The following is a 10311-nucleotide window of genomic DNA, read 5'->3' as shown; positions in this document are numbered from 1 at the left end:
TTTGTAGTATTGTATGTACGACATTTTCAGTGTAAGTGTCAGTTTCTTTATAGACTTTGCCTAAAATCTGCCCCTATTCATGTTTTGGGTGTGGATGCTGCAGCTTTACTCTTATATTCTGACTTTTTAAATTGCTTTTATGCAGTTTTTTTTTTTTTTACTTTTGTCTTTATGTTTCTGTGGTTTCCGTCCACTGATGTATTTACCAGCTTCTTGACCTGTCTGTCCGTCCTGTGCAGGTTCTGACTGCAGAGAGGTGACAGCTCCGGTTTGCCTCGGCACGCAGCTTCACATCTCTGACCCTGCGCTCGTCGCCCTGCAGTCGAGGCTCAGTCGACATTGTCCACATTCCCCGGCTGGTCCGGGCCTGTCGGTGCAGCCGGGGGAGTGTCGGCCGGCCTCTAAAGCCTGCAGCTGATTTACATGCAACTTACACAGAGACCAAAAAAGGCGAGAAAACAGAGGAAACTTCCTGACTGGGTGGATGTCACACACTCTGTGGGAATCCTCTGCCTCCATGTGTGTGTGCGTGTGTGTGTGTGTGGACTCTAACACTACAGTGATCAACATGCAGAGACTTGAACCTGCAGCAGAGACACCACGTACGTCGGCCTTTATGTCTGTCACAGTCACAGTCTGATGATGGAGACACGTCGGTCGACAGATTCACTCCAGGTTTCTGGTTGAGTTTAATGGAAATGAGCTGAAACCAACAGCAGCTGAGAAACAAGGAGGACAAGTCTGTAAAGTGTGTTTGAACTTTATTTAAACACCAAATAAGTCAATCAGGCTTCACAGCACTTTAAAAACCTGTTACACAGGGAGTCGTGTAGTGATTCAGTTCACAACTGATTATCTACAGATTATTTTCTCATCATTTCATCTATTGAATGTTACAGTAGAAATAAAAAAAAAGTTTCCTTAAAACTTAGGTGACATTTTTCATGTCTAAAAAAACTGTTACACAGGGAGTCATTCAGTTCACAATTGACTGATTATCTACAGATTATTTTATAATTTAATATTTAATCTAATTTCTATTCTATTTTCATAATAAATTTGAATAATAAACTGTTGCCTTTTTTTTATTCTGATTAAAAATCTGTATTTATTATTAATGTATCCAAAAAGTAAAAATAAAATAAAATAAAATAAACACTCAAAGAACTGTGTAATCATCTAAAACAGATCTCAACAAATACAAAATCAGAGTTTTGACATTATGATATAAAATAAACATCAAGTGTGACTGTGAACATGTGAAAACAACAGCATGGGAACAGACTGATCATAGAAATAAACAAAAATGTAAAAAAAAGAAAAAAAAAAAAGACAAGAAATATCAAAAAGTCCCATATTTATAGACTGTCTGTGGTCACCAGACTTTTGCTACTGTCATAATCACTACAACCACTAGATGTCACCTAACAGTGAGACAGGACTGTAGGTCATAACAAGCTGCTGTTTCTCTTCTCATCTTTATCTCTGCCATCATGTCACTGTGTTACATGTGTATATGCAAACAAGGAAAAGGCCCAGACAAGCCAAGGAAACTGGTCTAGAGTAAACTCTACTTCAGTTATTTGGAAAATCATCTCACTGGACAAAGTCACCAAAGAGTCTGTAAATGTATTGCACGTATTCTTATGACTTTGCTTTATTTAAACTTCAGGTAGTCTGCAATTTATACTTAAACAAATGTTTGTTCACTCTAGTTGCTCTAATTCATCCCATTTCTTTCCCTGCTCTTCCAATCTTACTCTCTCCTTCACTCTCCCTTATGTTTATTTCATCTTTTTTTTAAAGCTTTTTTTGTTCAGTTTCCTTTCCTGGTTCATTTAACTCTCCACTCTTTCTAACATCACTTCCATTGCTTGAACCAGTTTCCCGCCCTGCTCATCTTTCTTTTCATCTCTTCTTCCTTCTCCTTCAGGATCCTCTCCACCTCCTTCTGTATTGCTGCTTCAGCCTCTTGCAGCATCTCATTAGTGAAGCAGTTGCTTCCATTTCTCTTCACCATGATGTCGATCTTCTTTATCAACTCTCTGACTTGTGAGTGATTTCGTTTATCACGGTTGTTAAACACATGATATCTTCCTCCACAGTCAGAGATCAACTTCTTAAGGGATTCATTATGTTCAATGTACTTTTCAATGGTCCACTCATAATCTTCCAGATCATCTCCTCTTGTAAAAAGAACAATGGTGAACGACTCTGAATTCTTCCCGAATCCTTTCTTGATGAGTTTCAGCATCTCCTCCTCCTCTGCTGTGAATCTTCCGATCTGTACCACCAACAGGAAGACATGTGGACCTGGAGCCAGAAGATTGATACATTTCACCATCTCCTCATTAACCTCTTCATGGGACAAGGTTGTGTTAAGCAGACCAGGAGTGTCGACCACAACAACAGGACGACCGTCCACTTCACCCTGAGCTTTCTGACAAAACATAGTGACTGATGTTCGACTTAATTCAGCTACAAACTCTTTTCTTCCCAGTATGGTGTTTCCTGTAGCACTCTTTCCACAGCCCGTCTTCCCTATCAGCACAATCCTGAGACAGTCTGCACTCCGAGTCTCTTCATCACCTGCAACATGAAAACACAAACAGAGTTATCTTACATGTTCACAGTTGCTGTAGGCTCAACACTAAAATATAGGAAATGTTTTTGTTACAGAAGAAAATAAAAAAAATTGAATTAGGGCTGTCAAAGTTAATGCGTTAATGCATGTCATTAATCTGGAAACAATAACATGTTAAAAAAAATATTAATGCATGATTAATTTGGTCATGTGACTTGGTAGTTCCCGTCTGTAGTCAGTCTGTATCTGTGTTGCCACTGGAGTTTTCACCAGTCTGTTGAGGATGTGTTATTGTTTTTCACATCTGTAAAATCGCATCCTTAAATTCTAATGGATTAACACATAAATTGCACTCTTCAATACTTTATAAGTAAAATTAATGTATATAATATTTAGCATTTTAATCGTGATTAATCACAGGATTTTAAGACAATAAATCAAGTTAATTTTAAATACAACTTCAGTAGTCACAAGTGATCCTGTTCTTTTTCAAATTATCCTGCATATGTTTCTCTTGTTTTATGACTTTTTCAATTTGGGAGTGAGCAAATGTTTCTCTTGTGTAGCAGGATGGTTTGTTAATTTGTGTCATTTGCATTATAACATCCATCAATTCATTGTTTGTAAGAAAAAATAATAATAATAAATTTGCCTCGATTTGCCTAGCTGTACACAAAACATAAAGAAACATAAAGTGGGTCTTAAGCTTGGCTTTAAAGACCTCAACTGAACATGTCTGCCTGTTTCAAGAGGAAACTGTTACCTATGGGACACTCAGACAGCCACTCCTTGGGGGGCCCAAAGACCATGTGGGTACGTAAAGGTTAAAAAGATCCATCACATAGGTGGGTGCAAGACCATGTAAAACTTTGTAAGTCAGCAACAGCACCTTGAAATCAGCTCTGACCTGAACAGGGAGCCATTGAAGAGAGGCTAAGGACTAATATGTTCATATCAAGATGATCTACTCAAAATACAACTACTGCTACTGCATTTTGAACCTTTATCTTTATTATTCTATCAACTGATTATGTTTTTTTACACCAGTAAGTCTATGTGTATTTGTGGTGACACTGAATTAAACATGTCATCAAAACACAAAGTCATGTCAAACCCTCATAGATCCAAAAGTCAACATGAAGATGGTGGGTAGTTCCATTTCTACGCTCACAGTAATCTTTATAAGTTATTGAGAGTGTAAACCTCAGATAGATCATTCTATTATATAAATGTAGAGCTGGAGGATTCTCTCCATTTATATCTGGCACAAGATGCACATGTGTGGAATATGTAGATGATCATGTTCTGCTGTGTATGTTGTATGCTGTGTTAGAATCAGTTTAATGCGTCTTACCATGTTTCTCCTTGATCTTTCTGAGGCTCAATTCCTGTTTTTCCTTCTCCCAGGCCTCTCGCTCTCTCTCTCTCTCTTTTCTAATCTGCTCCAGTTTCCTCTCAGCAGTTTCCTTTTGCTCTTTTACCGACTCAACAGTTTTTTCTGCAGCTTCCAGTTTTCTTCTCCAATCCTGATTTAGAGCTTCTTCTTGTTTTTTCCATCTCTTTTCATGTTCTTCCCGTTCTCTCCTCCTCTCCTCACGCTCCTTGTTCATGCATTCGTCTTTCTCCTTCAGCTGTTCTGTTCTTACTTTTCTTTCTTGTTCAATTTTTTCTTTTAATGTTTTTAATTCTTGGTCTCTTTCTAATTGAACTCTTTTCTCTGCAGCTTCCAGTTTTCTTCTCCAATTCTGTTGTAGAGCTTCTTCTTGTTTTTTCCATCTCTTTTCATCTTCTTCCCGTCCTCTCCTCCTCTCCTCACGCTCCTTGTCGATGCATTCATCTTTCTCCTTCAGGTCTTTTTCTCTTTGTTTTTTCTCTTCTTCAATTTCTTCTTTCAATATTTTTAATTCTTGCTCTTTTACTGACTGAACAGTTTTTTCTGCAGCTTCAAGTTTTCTTCTCCAATCCTGTTTTAGAGCGTCTTCTTGTTTTTTCCATCTCTTTTCATCTTCTTCCCGTTCTCTCCTCCTCTCCTCACGCTCCTGGTTGATGCATTCTTCTTTCTCCTTCAGCTGCTTTGCTCTTAGTTTTCTCTCTTGTTCAATTTCTTCTTTCTGATCACTATTCTTACTTTTTAGTATTTTTAACTCTTCCTCGTGTTTTCTCTTTATCTCCTCCATCTCTTCTTCCTTCTCTTTTCTCATCTTCTCTTCTAGTATTTTTGTGAATTCCTCAAACATCTCAGCTCTGTAGCAGCCTCCTCCATTTTTCTCCACCATGTTCTGGATCTTGTTCAGCAGCTCAGGGACTTGTGTGTGGTTTGTTTCATCTTTGTTATCAAAGACCTGATATCTTCCTCCACAGTCTTCTATGAGTTTTCTGACAAATGGATCAGAAGCTTCAATGTAGCTCTCAAACGGCCGATCATCCAGTTCATCTCCTCTGGTGAATATGATGATGGTGAAATCTTCTGACTTTTGCCCAAAAACCTTCTTGATCAGTTCCACAGAGTCTTTCTCCTCTGGTCTGAAGCTCCCGATCTGCAGAACCAGCAGGAACACATGAGGTCCAGGATCAGAGAGTCTGACGCAGTTCTCAATGTATTTGTGTTCAGAGATGTTTGGATGCAGCAGATCTGGAGTGTTGATGAGGACTATTTGTTTCCCTTTCCACAGTCCACTGACTCTCTGACAACAGTCTGGTTCTTCTTTGGTGTTGAACTTGGTCTCTCCCAGGATGAAGTTCCCCACTGAACTCCTCTCAGACCAGCTGTTCCCCAGCAGAACAACCCTCAGCTCAGACACTGAGGAGACAATGAATATGATCACTCAAACAGTAACTTACGTAATACTAAATCTAATGTGAAGTACAACTATAAGATATTGTATGTTCACACTTCACTTCATAACTCTATCAACTGTTTTGGTTAGTTTTGTTTGTTTGTTTGTTAGCAGGAAATCTCTGTGAATATTTGGTGACACTGACTTGAACTTTTTACAATACAAAATAACGTCACACCCTAAGGATCCAAAAATTAACATTAAGTTTGGTGTAAAGACCTTAACACCCATTTCTACAAACACTGACACAGTTTTGTTTACTAGTTATTTGTGTTGTCAGTCTAACCTTCCAAGCAAGAGTGTAAACTTCAGATAGATCTTCACTCTGTAAATGTAAAACTAGCTAGAGCTGAGTAATATGGCCTAAAACTAAACTAAATAGAAAGCCCTCATTATATACCACCAACCGCTCACCCCCCCGCCCCCCCCTTTTCCCCTGCTGTTAAACCGGCCTGCCCTCCCTTCCCACGAACCAGTCTGCCATCCAGTCCTCCCATTAAGCTGGCCTCCCCTCCCTGCCTTCCCCCCCACCAGAAGCTTCCTCCATCAGCTCTTGTTAAGGCCACACTGACCAGAGGGATCAAAGACGGGGTGAGATGAGAGGAAATGCAGAGATATAAGAGCTTTAGCCCTGGCAGATAATAAAATCAATAAAAGAAAAAAAAACTGAGGGATCACAAGTACATAACATACCTCCCATCTCTCTCATGTCATGAAGTTCAGTGTTGAGATTTGAAACCATCTCCATCTGAGCAATAGTGAACATGTCCTTTGTGAAGCATCTGGATTCTTCAACACTCATCTTGTCCACAGTGTCCAACAGCTCAGGGATCCGCTGTTTGTCCTTGATGTTGACAACAACAGATCTTCCTCCACAGCTCTGACAGAGCTCCTGGATGTCTCTGTTTTCTCTGACAAAGTTAACAACATCTGGAGCTGTAGGATCTGACTCCACAGTGAACAGGATCATGGTGAAGTCATTGACTCTACAGCTGAATGTGTTCTGGATGGTTTCTAACTCTTTCTTGTCTTCATCAGTGAGGGGACCCACAGGTAGGACCAGGATGAAGCCATGGACGCCCTCAGGATCACAGAGGGAGATACACCTGAGTGATTCCTCCATCACTTCCTCCTGAGGTTTTCCATACAAGGCAGGAAGCTCCACCAGGGAAACCTGACGTCCACACACCTCTCCCTGATGTTTAACACACTCTGATGAGTTGGAGACTGAATGAAGCTCTGTCTGACCTAAAATGGCCTCAGCTGCTGAAGTCTTCCCTGCTCCTCTCCTCCCACACAGAACCAGGTTTAGAGCTGCTTTCATGGGTTCAGACTCTTCAGTGACGGTGAGGAAGGTTCTTCTGTTTTCTTCCACGATGTTCTCAATCTTCTCCATTAACAGTTTGTGGTCATTTCTAAACATGTGGTATTGTCGTCCTCCACAGTCTTGAAGCAGTTTGTTCACAGAGACACTCGTCTCCTCCAGCTGATGATGATATGTGGTGACGACCATTGAGTGTTTAAAAGCATCTTGACCAAACAAACTCAGGATGAACTTCAGAGTTTTTCTTTTCTCCTCAGTGAACTCAGAAGGCTTCACCAACAGCAGCAGAACATTTGGTCCAGGAGAACAAAGAGAAACACAGCTCTTCATCTCCTCTATCAGTGACCCCACAGTCAGACTGAACATGTCTGGAGTTTTCACCACTGTGACTGGTTTTCCTCTCCACTCTCCATGGTCACCCTCACATTGTCTGATTGGACAAAACCTCTCAAAGCGAAAGGATTTCTTCTTCATGATGAAGTTGCCAAGTGTCGTCTCTTCTTCCTCACTTTTACCAAACAACACAATCCTGAGTCCAAGAGCTGTGAGACAACAAGACAAGACAAGAGATGTGACATCATCATCATTAACTCAGTCAATGTGAAAAGCCTAGAGAACCAACATGAGATTTCATCTAATATGATTGATGATTATCAATGTTCAAATTAGAATCCAATCACACATTAAGCTGTAACTAATGAATCCAGCATTGGATCATTAACACTTACACTATGAGCTAATAACATGATTGACTCAACATGGCAGACTGAACGTCTGAACCTGAAGGTCTCATTATGTTGTTGTGAGAAACTCACCAGCAGCTCGAGCAGGATCCATGTTCACAGGGACTGTGTTCTTTGGGTGCAGGAGTTGTTGGATCTCAGCTGCTTCACTGTCAGATAAATCACTGCTCACATGTTCTTCGTTGTTTAACCTCACAATTTCACCAAAACGAGTCATCAGTTGTAGAAGTTCAAGGTTCTTCTGCCTCAAAGATCTGTATCTGCACATCTTCATCATGTGTTTTAATGCTGGAAGTTGCTCATACTTTTCTAAAGAGCCCAGTTTCTCCTCTCTGGGTGTTGATATCAGCACCAATGAATGATCAAATGATCGACCACCAAAGTCTTCCAGGATTCTCTGTAGTTTCAGTCTCTGGTCTTCAGTGAAGTCTTCAGGTTGCAGAACCAGCAGGAACACATGAGGTCCAGGATCAGAGAGACTCACACAGTCCTTTATAAACTCTGTCAGATTGTCTTCAGGGATGTTTGGATGCAGCAGATCTGGACTATTGATGAGGACTGTTTCTTTCCATTTGCACCGTCCTCTGACGCTCTGACAACACTTTGCAGCTTTCTCAGTGTTGAACACAGTTTCTCCCAGTATGGAGTTCCCCACTGAACTCCTGTCAGACCAGCTGTTCCCCAGCAGAACAACCCTCAGCTCAGAAACTGAGGAGAAAACACAAAACACTCAGAGTTTAACCTTTATTTTTTATTTTTTTAACCAGGCAAGCAAATTAAGAACAAAATTCTTATTTTCAAGTGCAGCCTGAGGGCGAAGGGGGAGGGGAGTGCTAAAAGTGAAACAAGGTTACTAATAAATTACACAGAAAAATTCTATACAATACAGTACATACAATATATCAATATAATCAATAAAATACAATACAATACAATGTAATTAATCAATGGGGCATGACAAGAAGCCTGTTAGCAAGTGCAGGAGTCGACTGTGATTTGTAGTAAATTTTGTTTGAAAACAGAGAGAGACGTGAGGACAGAAAGTTTAAGGGTGTTTTGTAAGGTGTTCCAGTCAAAGGCTGCAGCGAACCGGAAGGCACTGCGTCCAAAGACGGTGCGGAGTTTATAAGGATGTATGAAGCTGTGGATCTCAAAAACAGTCACTTTAACTTACAGGTGGGAGGGAATATGTCAAGGCTGCTTGTGCGCTCCGACGGTTTAGAGTCGTTTTTCACTGTGAAAACAGAGAGATAAAAATTAGACTACAGATCAACCACTGATCAAACACTTCATGGCACCTGTTGACCAACATTTACAGCTTCTGTCAATACAAATCTAGAAATTTCCAAGAGATCGTAAAACCTACCAAGAGTTAAACTACAGCTACAAAAACATCTGGAAAATGAAAACTGTGTCACACCAGTTCAGAGAGGTCGAAAAAATAACCACATCATTAGTTCAGTTCTACTGACAAAGTAAATGTCAAACGCTGACATAATGACACAAATACAAACATGTGTGATTCACATTGATTCACACACTGGATGATTACAAAGACAAGATACTTCTATATATGCATCCTTGAAGAGTCTATATGGGGACACCGGACGAAAACTAGCCTTGTTGGCTAACTCTGGCCCACTTACAGTTTTTCTTTTAACTCTGTTGATTAGTGGTGCACTGTCCCTATGAAATAAACTAATAAATGAAATATACCCAACAATGTTTGAGTTCAGCCACAAGAGGGCGCTACAGACTTTCTGACAACACTAACCTGTGCATTTACCATCAGACCTCCATACAGCTTTAAATATGGTTTTAATATTTAATTACGAAAATTAAGATGAGGAGAAAAGCAAAAAAACATTAACATTGTGAATTTCAACAACATAGAATATATTTATGTTGTCATTTGATTTGTTTTATTCCTGTGATTTTTATTTTTTTGTATTGTTTAACTGGAAAAGTGTCAGTGCCTGTTTAGCATTTATCTTTGCTCAGTTATTTTTCTCTTGGTCGTGTACACGTTTATTTATTAACCTATTTATGCATTGTGTATTATTTTATATTACATTTCTCTAGTTTGTTGTAATATGAATGTCATGTGTGTTTAGTTTGTATAACTGTGTATCATTAGTTGGTGCTGCTGATGGTGTTGTGTGGTGTGATGTTGAGTTAACATTGAACAGTGAACCACAGTGTCGTCTGTTTCAGAGTCAGACTGGACTCACCATTTGCTGTGGTCGCCATGACGTCACTCTGCTGGACGCATCAGAGACAAACGATGACGATGAACCTCAGAGACTCAGTCACTGCTGCACTGTGACCTCTGACCTCTGAGCAGTTCTGCTGAAGACAAACACTTCTGTGTCATGACTGATGCTGAAAGACGACAGCAGCATCACAATCATCATCACACAAATAACAAACACAAACACACACTTGTAATGTGATACATGTTTGACAGTTTAATGGATGTTACCTGTAAGTCAGTGTTTAATCTCTGCCATCATGTCCTGGTGGTCACGGTGGTTTTGGGGACAGACGGATGGGGACAGGCCCAAAAACACAAAAATAGTAAGTTAATTAATTACCAGTAATTATCAGTGTTTTGCCTTGTGTTGGAGGATGCAGTATGGTAAAGAAGCTTTGCTCTCTGTATAGAATTCATCTTGCCAGTTTACTGTGGATTGTGTACTTCTTTATTTATTCATATTTTGTTGTGATAGAATGTTTATTATTGCATGTATTAACCGTCCCTGTTTCTTGTGTTTTTGTACCATACTAGTGTACACCAGATGAATTTCCTACTTTGCAATAAAA

At 39.8% G+C, this 10311-nt stretch overlaps 1 protein-coding gene across 1 annotated transcript; it reads right to left on the bottom strand.

Moving 5' to 3' along the window:
- Positions 1 to 1861: 1861 nt before the first annotated feature.
- LOC310991886 (uncharacterized protein) lies at positions 1862 to 10311 on the bottom strand (the record flags this gene model as incomplete). Its single annotated transcript, XM_083979817.1, has 7 exons — positions 9971 to 10311; positions 9720 to 9870; positions 8663 to 8722; positions 7561 to 8196; positions 6115 to 7287; positions 3939 to 5384; positions 1862 to 2589 (listed from the first exon to the last, which is right to left on the bottom strand). Exons 2-7 carry the CDS (start codon positions 9736 to 9738, stop codon positions 1862 to 1864), a joined length of 4062 nt encoding a protein of 1353 aa, XP_083835943.1. The 5' UTR covers positions 9739 to 9870; positions 9971 to 10311.

This window comes from Trachurus trachurus, assembly GCF_905171665.1.
Source record: "Trachurus trachurus genome assembly, chromosome: 9".
NCBI lineage: Eukaryota > Metazoa > Chordata > Actinopteri > Carangiformes > Carangidae > Trachurus > Trachurus trachurus.
This window is presented reverse-complemented; position numbering and strand designations above follow the sequence as displayed.